The 26,612-nt window shown below is 46.1% G+C and overlaps 1 protein-coding gene across 1 annotated transcript in view; it reads left to right on the top strand.

The window, feature by feature from the left end:
* Nucleotides 1-2,165: 2,165 nt before the first annotated feature.
* The window catches only part of LOC8024068 (fatty acyl-CoA reductase 1-like), a 58,935-nt gene continuing 34,488 nt past the window's right edge, over nucleotides 2,166-26,612 (top strand). Inside the window, exons 1-3 of the mRNA XM_040216697.1 lie at nucleotides 2,166-2,178; nucleotides 10,530-10,606; nucleotides 19,135-19,251. Of these exons, the coding sequence (XP_040072631.1) occupies nucleotides 2,166-2,178; nucleotides 10,530-10,606; nucleotides 19,135-19,251 (207 nt within the window). The remainder of the gene's footprint in view (nucleotides 2,179-10,529; nucleotides 10,607-19,134; nucleotides 19,252-26,612) is intronic.

Here is a 26,612-nt window from a genome sequence, read left to right as displayed (position 1 = left end):
GAAGACGCGAGCAACAGCCACAGCCCGGTGTGGGAACAAGAGAGATCGAAAACGAGAACGCCACGAAAGACGCCACGCAAAAAGAACTCTTCTGTGTTTTACCGAAGCTTAAGTTGTAGATTTAGAATAATAAACAGTTCGTATTGGGTTAAACCTTGCGGTTGTCATTTAACAACAAAACTTTCTGGTGCCGAAACCCCGGGATTAACCGCCAACGCAACCCCCGAACGAAGAAATGGCAACTCAAGCTACAATCGACCGACTGAGACGCAGAAGAGCAGTGGTCCGAACGTCAACAACGAAACTCCTGAACGAAATCGATGTTCTGCTGGCCACGGAAGACACGCATACGGGTGAGCTTCAAGAAAAGTTTGAACTTCTGGTGTCCAAAGAATCAACGTTAAAGGAGCTACGCAACATTTTTTGTACTCTGCGCAAATACCGCTTACAACGGGTGCCTAACGTTAATGACCTATGAAACACGCGTTCGTTTTTCACCCCACGCAATAGAAGTCCCAGAAAAAAATTAAAGAAAAACGAGCAGCGTTCACCCCCTCAACTCGCAGCCAGAACAAGCGGCCACGTGATCTGGAGCCGATTATATGCCGCCAGTGTTGATCATAGCCACGCGCTGGGGTTGGCAAAGCGCAGGACACGCGCTGAGTTCCAGACATTGTTATGGCTCGGCTGTTGTCGTCGTTGCAGCGATTGGACACGGGTCACAACCCGAATTCTTCTCGAGCTAGCAATTGTCACGAGCCCAAGTCGAGTGCCCACGCAATGCTCGGGTCGAATCTATGAACCGCATTCAAATATCGTCACTTGGGTGTACTGCGATCCCCGAGTTACGTCATCAAATTTTGCAAAGGAGAGATTGAATGAAAATGATCGCTTTTGTCCTTGAAATTACACCGCAACAAAGGAGTTTCTTGGCCAATGGCGTTGCGTGTGAGTATCCTTGAGTCCCAGGTGTGCCAGTAAGCTCGTGTAGAGAGAAAAACATTCCAATTGAATATCGTTGCACAGCTGCTTTAAAGGAACTGGACCGTGAGATGGAAGAAGTAGTGGACTGCGAATCGATAGAAGAGGAGATGAGAGGCGCGGAAGTTTACCATGAAAGAATCATCGTAACGAAGACGCGATTGCGAAACAAGCTGACTGAACGTGAACAAGCCGCTGCCAGGTTATCTTTGATGCAGAACACGGCCGTCAAAACTATCGCAAATCAAGGACGGATGACTACGACAGTGAAGCTCCCGAAACTTGAGATAACGAAATTCCAAGGGGACATACGAGCATGGCAAGGATTTTGGAGCCAATTTGACTGCACCATTCACCAGAACGAAACTCTCTCGGAAATCGACAAGTTCAAGTACCTCAAAAGCTACCTGACCGGAAAAGCTGCTGCGGCAATTGAGGGACTCGCCGTCACTACCGAGAACTACAAAGTTGCAATCGACCTCCTGAAGGAAAGATTTGGTCAACAGGAGCTGATCATCGAAAGCCATCTGTCACGACTGCTAGAGATCAAACCAGTCCATGACTCCAGGAACGTCAATGCACTCAGAGCGTTATACGATGAAGTGGAGACGGGAGTTCGAAGTCTTGACGCCCTGGGGGTTCAATCGGATACCTATGGAACGATGCTCCTTACCGTTCTTCGAAAGGTCGTGCCGGCCGATCTGAGCCTGGAGTACAACCGGAGGTCCGCCTCACGAACAGCGATAAAGCACAACGAACTGAGAGACTTTCTGGACTTTCTGAAAATCGAGATAGAAAGCCGAGAAAGAAGTTTATATGGGTCAGGACATTCCGTGCCACGAACGGAGGATCAAAGAAGCTTTCGTGCAAGGAAATATCAGCAGAATCGTTATCCTCCTCCTGCATCTGTACTAACAACAGCAGCAGGCCTGGATGAAAAGAACTGTGTGTTCTGCAAATCAGGTGCTCATCTGACTGCGGACTGCACATCCTCAATGACCAACGACGAACGCAAGCGTGTTCTGAAGGCTGAAAACCGATGTTATCGTTGCACCAAGAAAAACCATCGAGCAAAGGATTGCAGAAGTGCAAAGTGGCTGAAGTGTGCGCAGTGTGCAGGGAGACACGCAAGTGCCATGTGCGACCCGAACTTCAAGCCTCAGCATAAGACTACGGCAAAAGAAATGGCGGACACCGGTGAAACATCAACTTCGGAAGGAACGACGTTCCAGTCAACGCTCAAGATAACCAACTCAGAAAGGAACAGTGGAAAGCGAGTACTTCTGCAGACAGCTCAAGCCTGGGCAGAAGGTGAAAGAGAGCGTTGCCGGATTAGACTTCTCATCGACGGCGGAAGCCAGCGGACTTTTATTCGCCAAACCGTTTCCAAGAAACTTCACCTGAAGGAACTGGGTGAGGAGGACTTGACCATTTTCACGTTTGGAGATGCAGCAACGAAAACGAAATGCAAGCGAGTGGAACTGTGGCTCCGCAGCCAATACGACAGAAAATGCGTAAAAATAGAAGCCCTCGAGGTTCCTCACATCTGCTCAGATGTCATGAACAGCCCCTCCGAGGAACTGCGGGGGCTGCCTGACGGAATGAACCTCGCGGACGTGGAGCTCGGGGGCAATCCATGCGAGGAGGGAATCAGCCTTCTCATCGGAGCCGATCACTTCTGGGACATTGTGAACAGCGGAGTCAAGCGCTTGGATGGGAAGCTGAGGGCAGTCGACACCATCCTCGGGTGGACACTTCAGGGTCCCGTTACCTCTACTTCTGCGACAATCTATTCGCCAACAACTGGAGTGATGAGGGTGACTGTGTCCGACACAAACGACGCGGAAATTTCGGCTCAGCTCAGATCATTCTGGGAACTTGAGCACATTGGAATAGCTGACGACGTGACGAAGACTTCAGAGACGGAATTGCTCAGCGAATTCAAGAAATCCGTAAAGTTTGAGAACGAACAGTGCCAAGTTTCACTGCCATGCAATGAAGAAAGCTGGCCAAGTCAAGTGGAAAATGCTTGCCAGGTTGCGGACAACAAAGCAGAAGAAAAGAAGGCAATGGTGTTACAAGTAACAGCACCAGCTCTGTTTCCAGTTTTCGACTTGGAAAGGTACAACTCGGCAACCAAGGTGATCCGCGTAACTGCTTGGATCAAACGTTTCGTGAAGAATTGTGCCAAGACAGCAGACAAACGAAGCGGACCTCTCTCAAGCGAAGAACTGATAGAAGCCGAAATTTATTGGCTTACCATTGCACAAAACGAGACTTTTGTGCCAGAAATCACGAGCTTGCGTGAAGACAAACGAACTGACAGGAAATCGACTCTCAGGAATTTGAACCCATTCCTGGACAGCGACGGATTGGTTCGAGTGGGTGGACGATTGCAGCACAGTGACAACGGCGAGAATGTGAAGCACCCGATCGTCCTTACCGCCGATCACCCTTTCACCACCCTTCTCATCGCTGGAGAACACCGTCGGCTGCTCCATGCTGGGGTTCGAGACACGTTAGGACGGCTACGGGAATGCTACTGGATCATCAGAGGACGACAAGCAGTAAAGAAAGTAATTCACAAGTGTTTCGCCTGCCGAAAACAAAGTTGCCTGCCCGCATCCGAGCCAATGGCTCCCTTACCGGCGGACCGAGTCACAAGAAGCGACCCTTTCAGCATCACGGGAGTAGACTTCGCAGGACCTTTGATCTGCCGTCAACGGAAAGGAAGCAGCAAGTGCTACATCGCTCTATTCACGTGCGCTGTTACACGGGCGGTCCACCTGGAGTTGGTGAGTGACCTCTCCTCCGCCACATTTTTGTTTTGCTTTCAAGCGTTTTGTCGCACGACGCGGGATCAGCACGACAGTGTATTCGGACAACGCTTTAACATTCAAACGAACGTCGAAAGACCTTGAACTAATTTTCCGTGCCATCCGGTCTGAAGAAGTGCAGGCATACTTCTCGAATCACAGAATCCGTTGGAAATTTATCGTCGAGAGGGCCGCATGGTGGGGCGGATTTTGGGAAAGAATGGTGCGATCCGTCAAGGTGTCTCTGCGCAAGGTGTTGGGACGCAGCAGCCTGGATTTTGAGGAACTAACGACTGTCCTGGCCGAGGTCGAGGCCGTCATAAATTCTCGCCCTCTGACGTACGTGTACGCAAACGCCGAGGAACCAGAGGTGCTCTCCCCAGCTCACTTCCTAGTGGGGAGGAAACTAACGAGCCTTCCGCCACATCGACTACCAACGGAAGCGCTACCAGCTGGAGATCAGCTTGCTCGAAGATGGAAATACCGCACTGCGGTGGTGAACAATTTCTGGAGACGGTGGCGGCGAGAGTATCTGCTCGAACTAAGGTCAGCGCACCTGGTCAAACCCACTGCCTCATCGGGACTCCAAGTGGGTGACCTGGTTCTTCTAAAGGAAGACCGTCTACCAAGACACATGTGGAAAACCTGCAGAATAGAGGAGACTATTCAAGGAAGGGACGGCAGAGCAAGAGCATGTAAGCTGATCCTACCCGGGGGAGGAAGGCTTCGCCGGCCCATTCAACATCTGTACCCGTGGGAGTTAAAAGAATGACCGTGCCCGCTCATTCCGGGGGAGATTGTTGTAAGTTTGAACTCTGACTCGGAGCTCGGGAGGGCAAGAAACAGAAAAACCGACAACGAGATGGCGATAAATCTCACGTGGTACGGCGCAGCGTAAGAACGTAAACAGACAAGACGAAAAATAAGCACACACAAAGAGAAAACACCGATCACGAGGAAAGCACGTGGATGCTCGGGTAACCTCGACTGGCACCTGACGGACTGAGCTTTGCCCGCGGCCTCACGTCATGTTTACGCAGCTCGGGCGAACTTGAGCAAGACGAGATGCCTGCCGCCGCCATCAACCATCTGGGGGTGCGAAGAAGCGGACGGGAAAAGAAGCGGAATTTGAAACGTCGGTGAGAGGAGAGAGAAGGAAGACGCGAGCAACAGCCACAGCCCGGTGTGGGAACAAGAGAGATCGAAAACGAGAACGCCACGAAAGACGCCACGCAAAAAGAACTCTTCTGTGTTTTACCGAAGCTTAAGTTGTAGATTTAGAATAATAAACAGTTCGTATTGGGTTAAACCTTGCGGTTGTCATTTAACAACAACGGCGGCACAGCTTAGAAGCATCGTTAAACTACAATCTACGTATATTCTCTAAAAGGGAGTTCACCATAAACGAACTCGGCATAGGGAAAGAAGTGAATGGATAACAAAGAGAGCCCATATAATAGCCACGGCACTGGACGCACCTTCTTCAAGTAGTTTGAGTTCAGAAAGGCACTTAACGTTGGGGGACGCTTTGTTGGCATTTTTAGAGGTCATCCAGCTTGTAGTTCGTTTCCTGTCCTGTTCTCTGGTTATCAATGTTAGCTTACAGACAGTGTTTGCCAATAAGTGCCGGGCTGACGATACAAAGAAAAGAAGATAAAAAATCCTAGACGTTTTGCAGTATACAACAAGCAAAAAAAAACGGTCTTTTTTTTTACTTTCTTCTATTTGTTATTTTCCTGACACTGAAGTCTGCATTGTTGTCGTGGGTAGTTTCCCGTTCCGCGTTGCGCCTCAGTGTGGCAATCTTTACTTCCGTAAAACAACCCCCTTTGTTTGAAGATCTTTTGGGGGAAACTATAGGGAAACAAAAGGCGCCTTTGGGAAAGCGAGGTTAAAACCTACATTGTACGAAATTTGGGGTGAAATATAAGTCACAATCGACGCAAATGCGATGTTTTCACGAGCCCAACCTAAGTCACCATAGCTTACCAAAGCTAGCAACAGGATCTGGTTACTGGAAAGAATGTTTCCGTTTGCTCGTGCCACGCCCACGCCGTTTCGTACCGAAAAACTCGGAAAATGGCGGAATGCCAACAATGTACTTGAGATAATGAGTACAAGCTACTCAGAAATGTAATTAAAATACAGTATCTTGAGTAGAATATTTGATTAAAAGTATTTGCAAGATACTAAGATTCTTCAAAAAGTATTTGAAATACAGTATCTTGAGTAGAATATTTGAGATAGGCACAAGTGTGCGCTGACCCAAAAGGGGCCCTGGACAGGCAGTCGGCGTCGCTGTGCTTTTGGCCTGACTTGTAGAACGTCGTATCCTTGCAGTCGTAGGGTCCATCGAGCGAGGCGTCTCGATGGGTCCTCCAGGCTCGCTAACCAGCACAGCGAGTTGGGGTCGGTGATCACTTGAAAGGGGCACCCGCATAAGTACGCGCGAAACTTTGTGACGGCCTGACGACGGCAAGACATTCCTTCTCAGTCGTCAAGTAATTTTTGCTCCGCGTTTGACAACGTTCGACTAGCGTAGGCGATCACTTTCTCGGTCCCCTCTTGTCGTTGGTCCAGTACCGCGCCGAGTCCTGTATTGCTAGCGTCCGTGTGAGCTCCTGTTCGGCTGACTCGTCAAAGTAGCCAAAAATGGGTAGCGACTAAAGTCGTCGTTTCGGCTCGTCAACTGCCTGTTGCTATTCTCCGCATTCTAAGTTCATGGTGTCTTTCGTGAGGTGAGTGAATAATAAAAGTAATATTGAAGAGCGGCCCAGAAAGCTTGGCGAAATCCCAAACAGAGCACCTGTAGTACGCGCAAAGTCCCAGGGATCTTTGGACGGCCTTCTTGTCGGTGGGGGTGAAAATGCCGTTACGGCCCGAGTGTTCTCAGGATCAGGGCGAACACCTTCGTTGCTTACAACGTAGCCTAGGAACTTCAGTTTTTTGTAGGCAAACCGGCACTTCGTCGGCTTGAGGGTAAGTCCGGCGGTCTTGACTGCCTGAATAACGGACCGAAGGCGTCGCAAGAGCTTGTCGAAGTTTGCCGAGAATACCCCAACGTCGTCGAGATAAACGAGACTGCTCTGCCATTTGAAGCCTGCCTGTACGGTGTCTATGACACGCTGGAACGTTGCCGGCGTCATGCACAGTCCGAACGGCATCACCTTGAACTCGTAGAGTCCATCGGGCGTGACGAAGGCATTCTTCTCTCTGTCCCGTTCGATCTGCCAGTAGCCACTCTTCAGGCTCATCAACGAAAGGTATCGGGAGTGGTGCTGCCGGTCCAATGTGTCGTCGATGCGGGGGAGCGGATACACGTCTTATTTTCCCACCGCATTGTGCCGCCGGTAATCTACGCAAATCGAATCGTTCCATTTTTCTTTTTCACCAGTACGACTGGGAAGCCCTCGGGCTCCTTGAAGGCTAGTTGATGTGGTCGTCGAGCATTTTTAGCACTTGTTTGTGAATGGCTTTCCCTCCTTTGGAAAGACCCGGTACGGCGGCCGATGCACAAGGAACGCACCGTGGTTGGTAACAGTGCGATGTTTTGCAGCGGTTGTCTGGCACACTTTCGACGTCGCCGCAAAGCAGTCGCTAAATTCGCCGAGGAGGGCTTTGAGCCGTCTTTGTTCCGTGGCACTGAGCTTGGGGTTAACGTCAACGATAACACATTATAAAAGAAGTATACTGAGCAAGTAATCTTAGGCTTCTTAAATAACCCGAGAGCCGGGAGGGTCATGCTGCTGTTTCGAGTGGTGTTCAGGCCGCAAGTAAGGCATGTTACGCGGCCGGCTCAATTACTATTCCTCGCTTAGTCTAGGCAGGTCTTTACGGCCGATGGAGGTCCGTGTTTCTATCAGGGTTCTCACGAAAATAAATCGGTGCAATGGAAGGGAGCGCTGACTTTATTTTTATGCAGTACGATGCTCGTATTGCATACTCCACTGTTTCGTCAACTGGGAAAACGAATCTGCAACCATGCCACTTCCCTCCGTGGCCGACCTGGTTTTATAAGGCAACGGGTGCAGTGTTACATGCAGAGACTTTTAGAAGTAATCTACATTTTCCCATGTCTCGGTGTCGAGAAATGTAAGCTTGAAGCCTGAGTCAACCTCCAATGCAACGGGTGTTCCTTGGATATTGCCGCTGACGAAATTTCCACCTAGTTTTCAAGAGACGAAAATACTGGTGATCCTTTTCTCATTTTATTCTTCTATTTTGCGGCTGTTTTCTGACGATCACTTGATCGACAGACCTTTGCAATGTAGCGTCGTTTGCCACCACCACTGTATGACTCACGTAGGAAGCAGCAGGCGTTCTCGGAGTGGCTCATGTTGCCACGTCGGAAGCACTTGACCCGATGCAGGAGAAGACCGCTTGACCTTTTCGTCGAGCAGCGCCATGTGGTCTCCTAGGTCTAGGCGTCCTGACTCTACTTCGGCGGTGAGACAGGAGTCGGCCAAGCAAACTGCGACGTCAAGAATGAGGTCCTTCTCGAAGGCCAGGTTTGTACGGACGTGTGTGTTTTGGGAACCGACGATGAATTCTGTCAACGGTGAAAACCTTTGGGCAACGGCTTCATATTCATGCTCCCAGTTGGTGATTATTGTTCTAAGCGTTGCTATGAAGTTTTTCGCTTGTTTTCTTCCTTTCGAGCTGAAAACATCTTCGCCCATTTAAATTTCATAAAACTGTTAGACGCGAAGTGTTCTTTGAATATCTTAACTAACTCCTGCTACGGTGTATCTGAGAAGATCCTTGGTTCGTACAGTAGCTCGAATGTCTCGGGACCAACTGAAGTGATCAATTAGCGGCGAGAAGTTATGGTGGCGCCCTCCAACGGTTCCCCCTTGTGACGTCATTACCTTGCAAACAACAAGTTCGATGGTGTTCGTAAATAGCATGGTGGAAGCTTGAAATCATTGCGCTCTCAAAGGAACACTGCCAACACCGTCAAAATTAAAGTTCTTTCATTCCTCTTATTTCCGTCGATGATATACCCTTTCCGACGTCATAAGTCAGCGTTCGGCCAATCGTGGAAGGCCGACCACAGCGACGCTTTCGGTCGCGCTCGTCGCCAATACGCTCTTGTTTGCATCCACCGTAGTTTTAGTGACATCAAGACAAGCTTGACTGGACCTTATCCAATGCAGCTTCCTCTCCTCTATGTAAGAGCCGAATGTCCCGGCACCGTAGAAGTGGTGGGTCGAATTTTCAACGATCCTCGCTGCCTAGGTTATCAGTACTCCAATTCAGTCCGCTATGGTCTACCCTCTTCGAAAATTCACTAATTCTGTGATGTGATTAATTACTCTTTAACTGTTTATTACGGTATTCCAGACTGATGAGGCCTGGCTTGCTTCCAGGGGTTACCAGCTCGCAGAAGAACGAATGTGCTGGAGCTCAATCCACCCACTCGAGCTGCGACAACGACGACTGCGATCGCCTTTAGGAGTGACCACACTTTTTCCTGGATAATGAAAATTAAAATAATACCTAACATTTTACTCATTTTCTCGGCATATCGAATATTTTTGGCATCTAACTTATTATACATATATTGTTCCACATACTTCAAGAATGAAGTGCGTTTCTTTGTACACAGACAATCATCACACCGCGTAACAACGTCACCCGTGTGCAGTAATAGACACACCTTCTGCTCCTGCCTTCCTACTATCCCAGACCGCTACGTGCAACATATGACAATCAATGGAATAATAATTTGCGTATCGTCATAATAGTTTGTCATCACTGCAGTAACAAACCAGTCATGTTCTCGACGTCCCCGAGCTCTGCCACGCTATAAAACGGAAAACTTTAAAACGACTTTTTCCTCATTGTTTTTTGTTTTATTTAAGGGTCACAGTGCGACTGCGACTGAGCAAGTTCGGAAGAAAAGTAGGCTTATCAACGCATAAGCTATGATACCGCCAGGTTTGATACGGGGTAAGTACTTTTGCATCACGTCGTTGCAACTTATGAAGAAAGGTTAATTAAGATTGATTCATACTTTCAACAGCCCCAAATAATTATTGTATCTTTATCTTGGCAATTCAGCACTTCCGCCGCCTTTAAAAAGCTGGAGTAGACAATGACCGAGTGATAAAATTGGAAGAAATATCATAAAATCCAAATGTTTTCCACCCACACGGTGATGAGATCAAAGTTGAAAAATGTAAGGTGGCGGACTTTCGGGAAAAGAGGAAAGGAAGGGGGGGGGGGGGAGGGGGGAATTTCACGGTTCTTTGTTAAAGAACCTTCCCAATCACGTAGTATCCCCATACTGGTGCCCAATCATCCCGTGTGTGTCATCCCCACCCAGATATCATCGAATCATCGCGAGTCAATATGTACAGAGGGATTGATGGTATCTGATGAAATAAAATGGCGCATTGTAGTATTCATTACGGTTTCTTTCACTGCACATAACTCTCCTTGTGTGACGTGCATACGGCGGCAGCTGAAGTCCGAGAGCTATCAACGCTAAGACCCAGTCGGATCAATCAAGCTTTACAGAAAGGACTCGATCAAATCATTTTTTTATGTCTCTGTTTGCATGATATCACCACCTAATCCAAACAAGAGGAAATAATTTGTCCATTGCGTTTCTAGCCCGTGCATTTCTATTTGTGTTCCGCTCAGACTTTAGAAGTAACGAAAAATCGCTCAGTTGCCAAACAAAAAAAAACCTTGTATTCTTGCGTACCGTTTCAGTGCCACCAGAAGACGGGTATTCGGAAGTGCAGCGTTTCTATCAAGACGCAGTAATTTTTATTACAGGCGCCACTGGATTTCTTGGGAAGGTGATCTTTTCGTTGTTGTATCGAAATGCAAAAAAATATGCATCTGATCATTTTTGCGGCACAGGTACCTCGACGCGTCAATTATAGCACTAAGTAATCTATTATAACATGTATCTTTGTATTTCATTGCATTAAACCACCCTCCTCAGTAAAATCAAAATTAGCGAAACTTTTTAGCCACTGTTTGATGTATGGGTAGCCAGAGGACAGAGTTACTATGGAAACTGTGCTCGTGAATTTATAAATACAAAAAAAAAAAAAAACTCTTAGTCTTCATTATTTGTGTACTTTCTGAAAGCGTCTCAGAGGGTGGTACAAATGCATGTTGGGTGTAGTGCGCATTGATAGCAGACTGTTTCCATCTACCCGATCGGAGTAACGTTGCTTGCACGTTGCGCTTGCAACATGAGCGGCGAGGAGATCACGAAAGACTTGATCGTCTGCCGACATCGCCGCCACACCGCCCACTTTCCCTCTCACCAGGCGATGATGCAACCATGTACACTTGCGACCAGTCTGAGTCGGAGCTGTACGCCATGAAATTGCAAACGCATCCATTGGTTTTAGTATCCCTGCCTTAAATTTAGGCTCTCTTTGTTCAGTGCCATGAGGCGACACGTGCGGTCACGGTTCAAAGAAAATCGGCCATGCTGTCGCAGCATCGAGGATGACTCGTGAATTCGTTATAAGACCGATTCAAACAGCTGAAATTTTGGCGTTGGCGTGCATTATATCGAGATGTCTTCTGAAACGATTTAAGTGATGCTTGTTACAAAAAGCTGCTAAGCTGTGATAATAAACCAGTGAATTGTTATCTACGCAATAGTAAAAGTTGGCGAAATATACCGAGTGGGCTCAACTAAATTGTGCCAAGACTTAAAAAAAAGAAATCTTGTGCACGCTACGCGGGCTGAACCAATGCAGTATTGTTCACAGTCGTGTAGCAGGAGAAGATATTTTTAGATTTGTCAAACTGGCTAATTAGTGAAGACTAATGAGCATACTTTTTAAATATTAGTTTTAGATATATGTTATAAATATAATATAAATATAAATATTCATAAATAGAAATATTATAAATAAAAAATATATATATATTTTATTGAAATATTAACCCTCCAATGCATAAGTTGTACAGCATATTAGAGAGTTTTAGGAGAGAGTTTTTTTGCCCCGATAACGATACCAAATAACAATACGATGCATGCCCAAGGCCGCCGGAGGGGAGAGGAGGTATCGTTACCGGGGCGAAAAAGCGAACTGCTAAAACTCTCTATTGAGAAACATCATAGAATGTCAAAATCAACATAACGACGTTCGTGTTTATACAGCGTAAGGTAGATCTGCCTTTCAAGTGCGGCGATACTGGGTGACACTGTATATGATAAATTAATCCAGAGCTGTACCACTGCTAGCCTGGGGTCTTTAACGTGCATCACACAGTAGTGATACCACGGCCGCACGCCCGTACCATGCTCATCCAAATGGAAGCCTGCGGGGGTGGGGAGGTTGAAACCAGGGTCAATCTCCACTCCTGTTAACACACAAGAGCCACCGATCCCCCCTATGATGTCGTTTCTACAAAGGTACACCCTTTCCGCGTCTAATGCTTTTGAGCTTTAATGTAAATTCAAAATCTCGCGCAAGATTTTTTTTTTTTAATCACATGACTACCTTTCGCGCATAATCGCATGGGATCGTTTCTCTATTCATTTCGCGCGCGTTTAAAGTTTCAAAGCATTCGATATATGAAGGCTACCTAGATAGAAGTGATAGGATGAAATGTTGCTCAATGCTCTCTACAACATTTGTATCATTGGTTTTGCGCACAAAAATATGTTAACAGTTAGTTTACTTGAGTAGATTTCATTAACACAATCGTTCGTTGATAGTAAAAGGAGCTAACGGGACGGTAAACAATACTGCCTTAAATCGGCCTGCCAGTTTTTTTTTTTTTTTTAAGTCTAGAAGAAAGTTAGCTGAAACACCTTGTATATCGCTAGTGACAATTTTCCATGTGTGTAAAGGCCTAATCAATGCCTAGTTTGATGGAGCGAAATAAGACCAAAAGATGTACAAGTAAGAAGACCTATTCCTCTAACATGATAAGAAAAGGATCGCTGGATGTAGCATGAAGGGTTCAAACATATTGGGTGCTGTGCCGTTACAGGTCATATGTTTGTGAGTAAAACCAATGCCTGGGAGGCGGGGAGGTTATGTATTTATTTATTTATTCATCGAACATACCCTCAGAGCCGGAGGACATTGTATAAGGAGAGTTCAGATACAAAAAGATAGAACAAAAACTGTACCAAAAGTATCGATAGTAATAATATAACAAACAAACAATCAAGCAGGAATGGTTAGTGATAGCGTTTCAAAATACCTTATGGCAGCAATTAAACCGGGGATCTGGTTCCATCCATGTGCTGTGCGAGAAAGAAATGATGAGTGAAATGCAGCTGTTAGCTTGGGACTCGAACTTTACGCTAATGATCAGCACAGGGCGAAATTCAAAAGGGGAGAGTTATCGTTTGATCGTTTAAGGTGGGATTATGCCAATTATTTTGTGAAATAAACATAAACGAGAAAATTCTCGGCGCAGAGAGAGAGAGAAATTGCAGAGATAAACTAACGTTCATTGATGTGTCATTAGCAGTGCGATGGTAGTTCGATAAAATGAAACGGACTGAGCGATTTTGGATAGGCTCTAGTGACATGACAAGGGTATCACGACCCGGATCCCAGATAGAGGCTGCATATTTCAGCTTTGGTCTGATTAACGTATTATATAAAACCCATTCAAGTGAAATGGGTGCCAATGAGAACTTACGTTTATGTAGCCCGGCATGCATGTAGCACGAGAAGTGGTATGCTGAATGAGGGGTCAAAGTCAGACTTGTACCGTACGCATTACAAGTAATCAAATTACGTGTAATCGATTACTCTGGAGTACTTTTGTAATCAGTTGATTACTTTTATTAGGCAGTAATCAGAAGAGTAATCTGATTACTTTTTGATGTAATAAAATTACTTGTAACCGTTACAATTTGTCCACGGGACCCCCCCCCCCCCCCCCCCCCCCCCCCCCCGGCACACGACTTTTGTTTTATGAAATGACAAAAATAAAATTTGCTTTTTTTTTTTTTCGGACACAAAAAAGAAAGATTTTTGCGGAGCTGTAGGAAACGAGGTCAATCTCTTTTTACGTACAATTTCTGTGGAATGTCCGTTTTTTTTTTTTTTTCGAGCTGGGACTGGGAGTGGGAAGCCCCAGGAAAGTCACAGTGCGTGACAACGGCCATTCAGGGCGAAGTTTGAGGAAGCAGAATGTAGCTTTGTGAGTCCTTCGTTCAAACTAGCCCCCTCACGCACACACACACAGAAATAAAAGAAATAAAAAATCCTGCTTAGGGTTCCTACTCGCAGCCCGTAGGAGAACCAGAACCGAAGAATGCCTAAAGCGAATGCAAAATACAACAAAGGCAGTTGAAATATTTCCCCATTTCCCCTACGTCGTCTTTGTGACAAGCAATGTTTCGAGTTGAGAAGTGGTCGGGGCGATCTCTTCCGCTAAAGGATACTACACATGATCCGTTTCAAATCCAGGAGCTGCTGCTTTTTTGTATAACATGCGAGCTCATCCACATGTGAGTAATAAAATGAGCGACGCAAACTTTGAGCGACAACCCTTGCTCAAGCTTAACAAGATCTAAAAACCCCTCCGAAAAATTTCCCCGCTAAATCTAGCGGAAAATTTTCCCCGCTAAATCTTGCGAAAAAATTTCCCCCGCTAAATCTAGCGGAAAAATTTCCCGGCTAAATTTAGCTGAAAAATTTCCCCATTAAATTTAGCAGAAAAATTTTCCCGCTAAATCTAGCGGAAAAATTTCCCCGCTAAATCTAGCGGAAACATTTCTACGCTAAATTCAGCGGAAAATTTCCCCGCTAGATCTAGCGAAAAAATTTCCCCGCTAAATCTAGCGGAAAAAATTTCCCCGCTAAATCTAGTGGAAAAATTTCCCCGCTAAATCTAGCGGGGAAATGTCGGTCACGTGACCGGGGGGGTAACGTGACCTGGGGAGTCACGTGACCCCTCCCCTAGGTCACGTGACACCCCCCGGTCACGTGACCCCCCTCCCGAGGTCACGTGACTTCGGAGGGGGGTCATGTGACCCTTTGCTTTATGTCACGTGACCCCCCCCCCCCCCCCCCCCCCGAGAACACGTGGCCCTCAGTACCCTTCCCTCCTCCTCCTCAAGAGCTGCGCTCCAATTCGGCGTTACAGGGAGTTGTAAACGGCTTTCACTTTTTTGAGAGGGCGAAAACACTGAGAAGCCGAATTATATAATGGCCATAAGTTACGAGGACAACGTGAAGTGTAGCAACGTCGCCTAGAACTTGGAGGCAGACCAAGTTCTAGGCTGCATAAACATACAACCCAATTTTTTGTATCAACGTCGAACTACAGGTCTGCACGTCTTTCAAGAATTTATGACAGCAGAGAAGTTGCTTCAGTGCACATTTGTGTTATCGAAAAAACTGTCCGTACATTAATGTTACCTGATGTCTTTATCCAGTTCTCTCGATAATCGGTGTGTTGCTGGAAATGGAAGAATCAACAAGATTTCTTTTCACTGTGATGGTTAGAAGTAGGTACGAAACGCTCTCCCATATTGCGAGCCTGCAAACAAAATTCGGGATCTCGAACCGATCATGTTAGAGTAACGATAATTGCTCCTTCTTTACAGTGCAACGCCAACCACAAAAAAAAAAAAAAATCTGACGCTGTTTTGATATGATGGATGCTTCTCTCGTCGTTTTTTAGATGCGGAGCATGTCTTGCTCGGGTCTATGTCCCGCGGCGTCGTAGTCCGCACTCACACTACGCATGCGCAACTCTCCTCCTTCCCTCTCTCCAACAGCTGCGCGTTACTCTCTCCGCTCTCTCTCTCTACCAGCTGCGTGCACTTCGCGTGCGTTCGCTTCTACTCACACCGCGCGCGCATGCGCAACTCTCCTCCTCTAGTGTCCTCTCCTTCAAGTGTGAATATAAGCAGCGGTAGCGCGCTGCGCGCGTTCAAGGGGAGGAAGTGGCTAACGCGTCTCAGCTCGGAGCGTGGAGCGAAAGCTTGCGTTGGGAACCTCCTGGGTTCGAATCCCCGCCGCCCCCGCCCACGCCCGTTTCGATCTGAATGAGTCTCGTACCGGCACGCGCTCGTGTGATTAACCCCCGAGGTAACGTGACCCCCTCCAAGGTCACCTCAAGGTCACGTGACCCCCCAAGGTCACGTGACCCCCCCCCCCTCCCGAGGTCACGTGACCCCCCCCCCCCCCGAGGTCACGTGACCCCCCTCCACCGAGATCGGGTGACCCCCGGAGCATATTAAAGAATGAGGGGAGTAGGAAAAGGAGGAGGAGGACGAGGGGTCTACTCTCTCCTCAGTACCCTTCCCTCCTCCTCCTCAAAAGCTGCGCTCCAATTCGGCATTACAGGGAGTTGTAAACGGCTTTCACTTTTTTAATGATGGCATTGTATTGTCCACTTTTTTTGTCATAAGTCTCAAGGTTTTTTGGAGCATTCTTTGTCTAGCCAGGCGGGTGTTCAGATTTCTATTCAGTCCAAAAGTGAAGTCAGGATAATGATGAAGCCGCGAAACTCGATGGTGATTGGATCATGGGGGAGCTCACGTGATCAATGAGGTAGGCGAGGAGGAATAAAAATGAACAAAATAAGAAAAAACAGAAAACAATAAAAAAAAAACGTCTAGCACCAGACTTTTTATCCCAGGAACTGTATCCAGTTTATAAGGCACGCGCTAAGTTATCTGGTGAGCGCCGTGAGCGTCGGCGCACGGCTCGGTAACATACCGGAGCGATACTGCAGCGTTTCACGGGTAACACAATTGCCCAGCCATTAGCCACCAATTGTTTTTTTACTATGTTTATGTTTCACTATGTTCGGTGTTTAACTTTTTTTCTGGTTCTTGTTTTACAATTTTGTATTTTCATGTTTCTATTTCTATTATTGAGAAAAAAATTGGCATTTATCCGGGCTTATGTTGAATATAACGGGAGACAGATGTGGGAATCCCCAAACTCGAGGGAACGTGCGAGTAACCGCATCCTATTAAAAAAAACTTAAGCTGGTCCCAGCTTTAAGTTTGGTTATTGCTCCAGCATACCCAATTTGCATGCTGGTTGATCTGGTCATACTGGTCAAGCAGGTTGATCTGGTCCCAGCCTCAAGCTTGGTTATTGCTCCAGCATGCCTATTTTGTAATGCTGGTTAACCTGGTCATAATGGTCATGCTAGTTGATCTGGTCTCCGCTTCAAGCTGAGTTATTACCCCAGCATGCCCAGTTTGACACGCTGGTCATGCTGGTTAAGCTGGTGGACTTCCCCACCCGTTTAACCAGTTTAAATTGATACACAGGATCAACAAGCCAAACTCTTCGGGGAAGTAAACTCGGCATCCATTTTATTATATTTGTACTCGCAGCCTGCTCCCATGAGCTCAGATGCTTCAAATTCTTGGCGCTGATACAGCACTAACCGACGCATAGACAGTAGTTTTGTGTACAAAACAAACAATGATATTAGAACTATGTTGCTTATCTCTCAACACAAAAAATACTAGACACAGCCAAAAACAGGCCATAACAATAAAAAAAATGAAAGCAGCAAACCTGGGTCTTGCCAGTGATGGGGGCGAGGCAGCCTCTCGCGTAGTCGGCAGAGGCGAGGAAATCCGTGTGGCTTGGATGGCATTGGCGATACTCATTGGCACCACCGTCATTCACGAGCACACACGTGTTCGAAGACATGAAACGACGCCTCAGTCGGGACGTTCGATTTCTTCCCGCGCTGAACGGACTGCCGCTCGCTGTCTCCTCAAAACCCGCTTTGCTTGCACCTCCGTTCAAATAGTCTCCAGACAACGCGCACACAGCCTTCCTTTCAAAAATCTGCCCAAGCTAGCCAAACGTGTGTCGAATTCTCCGTTCCTACCACTCTCTCTCTTCTCGCACACAAAGGCAGCTCGCAGCGCGCCTGAAGCGCCCGGTCGTCTACCAAAAACGAGAGGACAAAGAACAGGACGTGGCCTCGTCCCAGCCCAAGCCGACCTTGGCGCGCGCGCTTCCAGTAATGCCAGTTCGACCAGCTGTAGCTGACCTTGGCATGCGCGCACCCAGCAAGAGCAGCTTGAGCAGCACGATTAGGAGTAGGGCCAGCTTGACCAGCTTGTCTCCCAGCTTGACCACATTGGTTCCATGGAATATTAGTTTGGCCATTTGGGACCAGAGTGGCTCCCAGCTACACCAGATTGAATCTAAAACCAGATTCTAGTTACACCGTGCTGGATTTTACTTAAACCAGACTGAACAGCTGAAATTCTAGCTTGCCCAGCTTAAAGTGGTCATAAAACGATTTTTCAACTTTTCCTTCTTATATTTTCTCCTCAACTCACAAATCGCGCACTGTGCCAAACAGTTCAAGAAGACGGAAAGGAAAACTCTCCTCTTGCTCGGACCCTTGTTTATGTACTCGGACACAGCCATTCTCCCCCTAAAAGATTAACCTGTCGCTCAAAACTCGGACAAGAGTTGCTTTCCCCACGCCGTTCACCCCTCACCTGACAGTGCTTCACCCCAAGCCACCGCGCGGTCAGCTTGTGAGTGAAGGGAATAAGTGAAGTCCGGTGTAGTGTGACGTGCGTTTTGGCCGGATAACGCGCTTTGGTCACCGCGGATGTATCACAGTGAAAAGGCAGAGAGCTTTCAAAGGAAAGGAGGTGCGAAATAATCCGCTGTGTTTTAAAACTTTCGCACCAAAAATCAGCCTTCTGACTTTCTACCTTCTTTCTTTTGGCCCACGAAACGATCGGCTATTAGTAAGATCCCAATTTAAATTCCTTTATACCGGCCTAAAATTCCTTTTGTGGGCCCTTTAAACCAGTTGCGCTATTACACTGACCAGTTTGGTCAGCTTAGTCACATGCTTAGTTGCCAGCTTGACAGTTAGATGTTATTGCTGTTTGTTTTTTGTTTTGTTTTTTTAATCGGGCAATACTGGGAAAATCTACCGTTATTCATGGTTAAAAACACAAGACGAGGTTTCTGTTAACCGAAAAAGGAAAGTCTCGCGTCCAGGTCACTAAAAACCGTGTTCCGGATCAACGAAAAAAAAAAAAATTGTGCATAACGGTTTCCTTCGTGAAACTAGTTTTTTTTTCTTATTCAGCGAGAGGTTCAATTCGGGGGTTTGCTGCTTCTCGCGATGTTCAGAAAACCGATTCGGGGTTTTCTACTTGGGGTGTATCCCTGAATACCAAAAACACAGAACCTCGAGTTCCGACTTTGTGGCTCCTTTGCTTATCCTCTTCCGTGCTCTTCAACACCTTATTTGCTAAATTTTATGAAGCGTCTTTTTGAAAAAAATGCTTCGTTTCTATTTAGTTTTTTTTTTTGTGAGTACTGTAACTCATTTGATTCCGTATCTTACCTTCGTTACTCGTTGTTTCTAGGTTCTTGTGGAGAAATTGCTGCGGTCGTGCCAAGGCATCAAGAAAATTTACTTGTTGATCCGACGAAAAAACGAGTCAAATTCACCAGAAAGGTTGGCACTCCTCTTGAAGTCAGAGGTAAAAGGTTTAACTTCTCTAAAGCGACGCTTCTTTAGTTTAAACAATTTTGATCCTACCAGGGGACCCATGCCGGTGCTCATCTTTAGTTTGAAACGCCTCTATACTATTTAGTGGCGTTCCGAATTAACACATTGGTTTGGAATCATGAAATATACTAGGTGTCCACCAAAAGATACTTACAACGTTTTTTCTTGTTTTGTTTTTTCCCGCAAAAAAAAAACAAAAAAAAACTATAGGCATTGTCGAACGCTCATTCTCCGGCCATAGGTAGCGCTAGAGGTTCGAATCAGATGCCAAAGTTTCAGCAGTAACCGTTATGGTATATAAAGGGTATGTGATTTTCTGAAAGGTTCAATAGAAAAATTAGGACAACTTTCGCCCGTTCTCGGTTTCTGGCGCCATAGAGCTTCATGTATTCGAAAACTGCATCGGCCGCAGTTCTCCCATTGAAATTTTCAGAAAAGCACTTATAACTCATGAATAAAATATCGGTTCGAGATAAAACTTTGGCACCTGGTTCGGGCCTCTAGCGCTACCTTTGTGCGAGAGAGAGCTAAAGTTGAGGCTTGGGGGCGTTGGTACAGGATTCAGGATTAAACACAGCACAAAAGACGGAGGACCAGACGAAGAAATAACACGGACACAGCGCTGACTTACAATTGAGCTTATTGACCGCAAAATTGCAATATATATATATATATATGCGGTGTCGCGGCCAAAAAAAGAAACTAAAGGAGGAATTCAGCCCAGACGATGCATCGCCACGACACAGCCGTACAGAGCACGTGTTAATGAAACAAGCAAGTCATGGAACTAGAAAATTCATCTCTTTGCCTGGTAGGGCCACCGAAGGACAACTTACGCAATCTTTCGGTGGCCCTATCAGGCAAAAAGCAGCCCGACTTGGCACGTGGGCTGAATTCCCCCTTTAGTTTTCTTTTTGTTTGTGACAACGCAAATATATATATTGCAGTGTTCGACAGAATACTCAATAAAAGTATTTAAGTTACTAAATACCTGCTTCCGATAAAGTATTTAAAATACGACTCAAGTTACCCTTAGCAAAAAGCGGCCGTACTTGAAACGAACTTGAAATATATTGAATACGAATATTCATTTTCTATTCATTCTGTATTATTTTTCCCCATTCTAACTACGTGCGAAAAGTATTCAAAAGGTATCATAAATATTAAGCAGAAAAAATTTTAGATATTGCAAAAATATAATTCCTTTCCCCTCAAGATGCCATTTGTGTATTAAAAACCGGCTACGCAATTTTTTTTTTAATTTGTTAGTAAATGGTGTCCCTGTGGTGATCGAAGGCGCTACTAAATGCATACCAATGCATTAGAAACGAACACAAACACAAACACCATGACGCATTGAGCACCTGAATGGCAGTCCCATTGACTGCTCTAGAGCCTTATATAGCCTACATATTGAAGGTAATCATTTGGCCGGTGACCAGCCCTGCACTTATTAAGGCTCCAAGTATTCGATATTCTCCTCGGGAGTCTGTCAAAGGGTAAACAGTGTTTTGAAGTTCGTGGACGATATCCCTACTACAAGCATTAATACAGCTAATAATAATTCGGCACATTCGCGAAAACAATATCCATAAAAATGGCTTCTAGAAAAAATTTTATTGCTTCTCTTCGTAGCACCACCCAGGATGAAGCGAGTGAACCTAGTTTCTTCACATTAAAATAGTTATTTTGCTTTTCTTTACTAGTGGACTATTTAATATGGTCATTAACGTCACTATATTAAAGTCACTGCTCACATCACGTACAATGGTGAGCATACAGACTCAGAGAACTAACATTGTGCTAACACAATTACACGCCAAACACATCTGCTCACAGCACTTGCTGAAGCCTTCCAGTATCAGCAAGTGTTGTGGTTGTAGTCCCCGAACTCCGTTTGTGATTGGTGGGCATGAAACCCATCAGGTCTGTTCTTGATAGAAAAAAGAAAACAATAACATAAACTGCGCTGATTTATAAATGCGATGCTGCACAACTCAATTCACAAACTAATCAAATGTTGTGTTTAGGCGCTTCAGTGCACTCCGTATCTGCTTGAAGTGAACTTCTGATAGGCGAGCTTTTCAATACTTTGGTAGTTTAAGTCAGATTACCAAAGTGTTGCACTCGAAAGATACTTAGAGCATAACAAAACAGTATTTGCGATTTCCAGGTATTTTAAGAGTATTCTGCACATATTTTTCATCGCTGCATTTTTATTAGCCTTGAAGCATATTCTGCATGAAATAAATACATATTTAAAAAAAAATCTATGTGAAAGGTATTTTGGGCCTACTAATTTAGTATTTTCATATTTCAGAACGCACGAAGGGAACTTCAAATGTAGTGTAAATAAAGGTATTTTTAAAAGATTTTCAAAAATATATTTTAGTACTAAGTAAAAAAAAAAGAAGTATATATTTTCGGTCTATTTATTGTGTACTTACAATTATGAACTGTACTTCAAATACACTCAAATTAGAATGTGGTATATTTCAGACGTCTTAGTTCTCGCTAAGGGTACTTTCACTGTAAAGTATCTTGAGTAGAGCACAAATATTTAGAAATGTAATTCGATTACTTTGAAAATACTTCCACATTGCGTAATTTCTATCGACGTCAGTAACATCGACAATTACACAGCTGCGCAAATCTGAGTTACCAGAATGGTTCATTAGCTCGCAACAACACAAAACGGGGAAAAAAGTATCGCAGGGCTGTTTTATGCAGTCCGATAATAAGGAGCAAAATATTGTTACGAATGGCAAATGATGAGGCGGCGAATAACTGAACAAACTAAAAGTTTAATGACGCGAACTTGTGCCCAAAACAAAATAAACAAAGGCTATAGCGTCGCAGGTGTCGATGTCGGCGAAACAGCAGGATCGACCGCTGGGGCGAGACTGACTCCGGACCGCCACTCGGAGTACCTTTTGTGCCCACGTGTGTTTCTGGAACATTCGGCGCGTAGAACATTCGTAACTCGATCAGACGACAAGGTTCTTGAACTTACGAGAATGTTGAAAGAATAAATAAATGTCCGCTTCCTGGTACTGAACCCGGAGCCTCAGTGCGAGAGCCAAGCGCGGTAACCACTCGGCCACGCGCTCGCTGGGCAGCGCGCGTGGCAATATCACTGATAGATGTTGCAAAACATTTTTGCGACAACAAGAAAGAGGTCGCTTAGGAGGAGACCAGACCGCAGCGGCCCAAGCGGTTAACTTTAGAACTAGATGGATGGGGACAACATATACAGAGGCTCAGCGCTCGGCTGACTTAACCGAACGCGGCGTCAGCGGTCGGTTGGAGTTCGCGTTCTCTGGTGAGGGGGAGGAGAGGCTTTTTTGTTACCACTCCGGCCTGCATGAACAATGCAGCATGCACGGTGCCCAGCTCAGCACAAAAACCCAAGTGGGTCAAGCTCGCATCCTCTGACGACTGCTTTCGCGAGAGATTCGGCACTTAACACCACTTCACTAATTGTTGGTATTTTTTCGTTACACTGTGCCCCGCGCTCTATTAACAAAAATGACATTAACATGCCCACAAGGTCTGTGGGCATGTGCACAGGCCTGGGGTGAGGTGAACACCGAGGTGTGGGGTTGACAAACGGGTCAGAGCGCTTCGCCAATAGTGACATCGCTGAATATCACGTCCTGCGGCGCACGTTAGACGCATTGTTTAACTACAATCTATATTCTGTGTATGGGGAGTTCACTATAATCGAACTTCGGACACGAGTATGAGTGAATGGATAACAAAGAGAACCTACATAATAGTCACGGCAGTGGTCGCACCTTCTTGAAGTAGGTTGCGTTCAGAAAGCCACTCAACGTTGGGGGACACTTTGTTGGCATTTTGAGAGGTCATCCAGCTCGTAGTTTGTTTCCTGTGCTTACAGACAGCGTTCGCGAGAGCCATAGGTGCCGGACTGACATCACAAAAAAAAAAAGAATCCTCGACGCTTTGTCCTAGCGGGGTCAAATATACAAAAAGCAAAACAAAAATGTTTATATTCCCACTCCTTATTTTCTTTTATTAGTTATTTTCTTGACACTCAACTCTGTATTGTTGTCGTAGGTCGTTTACTAGTCTGCGTTGCGCCTCAGAGTGGCATTTTTACTTCCGTAAAAGCACACCTTTCTTTTTGAGGATTTTTTGGGGGGGAAACTATAGAAACAAAAGGCGCCTTTGGGAAGGCGAGGGGAGAACCTTCATTGTACGAACTTCGGGCTGAAATATAAGTCACAATCGGCAAATAAGCGATGTTTTCACGAGCTCGATCTAAGTAACCTTAGCTACTCGGAGCTAGCAACAGGATTTGGTTTCTCGAAAGAATGTTCACGTTTGCTCGTGCCACGGCCGCACGCCCCTTAATACCGAAAAACTCAGAAAATAGCGGAATGTCAAAATTGTATTTAAGATAATTAGTACAAGATACTCGGAATTGTAATTAAAATAGAATATGAAATACTCTCTATCAAAGGTATTCGCAAGATACCAAGATGCTTCAAAAAGCATTTAAGATACAGTATCTTGAGTAGAGTATTTGAGATAGGCACAAATCTGATATATTCCGATTTTGCGGTCAATAAACTCAGTTGTAAGTCAGCGCTGTGTCCGTGTTACTTCTTCGTCTGGCCCTACGTCTTTTGCGCTGTTTTTACTCCCGAGAAAGAGGGGTCGGCGGTGCGTAGTTTATTTTTGCGGTGAAAACAACTGTAATAATTTCTTAAACTTAAAATAAACCGCAATTTTTTTTTTCGGTGAATAAGAAAGAAGCGTTATATTTGTATTAAATACCAACCCCTACTCAAAAAAAAAAGAAAAAAAGCATGAGGGTTTTAGAGGCTGGTACGGAGTCAGCGGGAGGCATTGGTGGAAAGATAAACGCGAACTCCGGTGGGACACCACACCGCGCTGCAAAACGTTGTCGTGCCGTCGTGGTCACAGAGCAGGCGACGCCTCGCTCGACAGCTACACTCCGTTCCGCCCGCACAAAGTAACACCGCAACCGACGCTGCTACCCGACGGAGCCCATGGAGGGACACCGAAAGTGCTTCGTCACGGCGCTCACTATCTTCGTGCGTTCGCTAGTTATTGCCCCCGAAACCAATCGCGCGCAGTCAGTGCCGTATAAACCTGCGCTTTTTTTCATGCGAAAGCATTAACTGTCCCATGGAGCGAATCCGGCGTCGTCTGTAGCAGCGGAGCGGCACTTAAATTCCCTTTGGTCAAAAGATGCTTCGTCTCGGAAGCCGGCGGGGCCGCTCAAGGTCAAAGCGGACGCGCCTCACAAATAAAACGCAAAGAAAAGCGCAGCTACGCAGGTGCATCGTCACGGAAGCCGTGGAGCCGGCGGCGTTCATCGCGCCTGCGCTGTGGGGGAGCGTCATGTCACCGCCGGGGTGCCGCGTGAAAAAAGGAAGACTTGTCGCGCTGCTTGTGGGGATGCTTTCGCATTCTGACACGTAAGCAGTCTTAAAAGGGCCCTGCAATGACTTTTTTACTGGTTTTTAATTTGCACCAAACCTGAGCGCACTGAACGTAGTAACTTAGTGAAACTTTTCTTTTCTCGAAATTTCCTTTATCTTAAAAGTTATCGGCAAATTAAAATTACAAAAACAAGCAAAAAATAACCTCCCTCATGACGTCCTTGGTTGCTTGAGAGTGGCCGTGAACTAGAGGAGAAGTAGTGAGCTCATCGAGCGCTCACGGCTGCCGCACTCCCAGTCGACGGCGCGAGAAGGCGCCATTGAATCGTGTTTTGGATAGGCTGTATGCAGCAGGCAGCCAGAGTGGCTCTCATTGCATTTGCTGCGCGTTTAAATACTAATTCGGCACGACACTTCATTGGCCACAAACGGCAGCAAATACGGGGTAAAGATCAGTTCAGAACGGGAGCCACTTCGCGCTGCCATACCGCCAAAAGGCTAAATCGCCAGCCAAGCCCGCGCCCAGAGCCTTGGGAACGCTCGGAACCGGTCGGATCCTCGAGCCGCTATACGACCGCAGCGCCGCCGCGTACATCCGGGACCTATCCGTGTCGGCGCCTGATCCCACTATTCCTTTCTAGTATGCGCCGCTTTTTCCACCGCTTGGTGGCGGGTATGTCGACGGGTCATTTCTTGTTTCCGTACTTCATGAACTGCATTCGTTTCTTTTTTTATCTAAATTACTGAACAAAAACTACTTTTATTAATAATTGAAACGGTTCGCGCCACTTATATTTTGTATTTCGACTACGAAAAAGCTTTTAGCGGCTCTGACAAGTAGTAAGCCCAGGACCAAAGTCGTCACATTTTGCGCGCTTTCGGTACCGCGGGTCGCCCTCGTCGGTGGAGGAGGTTTCCGCGTCGTCCCGTTAAAATATGACGCACTGATATTTAGTTAATCTCTCCGTGCCCGCTGGCTTGCCCGAACCCCAAGAGACGTGGAAACCGCAAAAAAGGTGGACGCTTAAATATGATTGCAGGGACCCAATTTGTTTGACTGCGTGCACTGGGCCTTTTCCGCTAGAGTTTCCTGCCGTAGGGAGCCTATACAGGAACTCTATTTTCCGCAAATGTTGGGCGCCATCTATCGGCAAGCAGGAGAGGCGTTTTTGATGGCATGCCTTGCTCCCGGTTCTGCCCTCTCCAAACTATGTTGGCTGTCTGAACGCGGTCGGGAAATGCGCTCACTGCTCAGCGTTTGTTTTTCCTTTATCCAACACAATCGAAGAGCAGATTTGTTTTCAATTAATGCGTTAACTACGGACGACTTCGTCCGTTTGTACTTTTTTTTTTCCGAATGAATGGACGACTGACTTCGCCGTGGCGCCCGTTGTAACTGACGACACCGTTGAAGCTCTCTTCGACCTATGAGAAAGTGCAAACGGTTACATTAAATTAGGATTCATGTCATATGCAGTACCGGCAGAAAATTCAGAAAATATTCGAGACCAGGTTAGTTAAGGAAAGCCTATTTTTTTAATTGCAGGTTATTTGTTTAATTTGCTCGAAAATTTTAATTGGCAAGATGTATTCTCATAAATATGAAAGCTTGCTCTAAACCGTCCGAAGAACACCGGCGCCTGAGCGTACCAAGGTAATTCTCATCAAGGATGTGTTTTAGTTGTGGATTTCACCTTGGTAAATTTCAACGCGCAGCTCCATTTCTATTATAAAATGAGACCAACAAACTTGGCCCGGTCAACGGCGGACTTGTTCAGCGACTATACTAAATGTCGTTTGCGAGCGCCGCTGACCCAGGCGAGTTTGTGGGTCTCGTTTTTTACTGGAAAAAAGCACCACTTTGAAATTTCACAAGGTGAAATTCACCACTAAAATA

The sequence above is a fragment of the Ixodes scapularis genome, unplaced genomic scaffold, assembly GCF_016920785.2.
Source record: "Ixodes scapularis isolate PalLabHiFi unplaced genomic scaffold, ASM1692078v2 PGA_scaffold4__175_contigs__length_147842914, whole genome shotgun sequence".
NCBI lineage: Eukaryota > Metazoa > Arthropoda > Arachnida > Ixodida > Ixodidae > Ixodes > Ixodes scapularis.
Note: the sequence above shows the minus strand (reverse complement) of the source record. Positions and strands in the feature narration are given on the sequence as shown.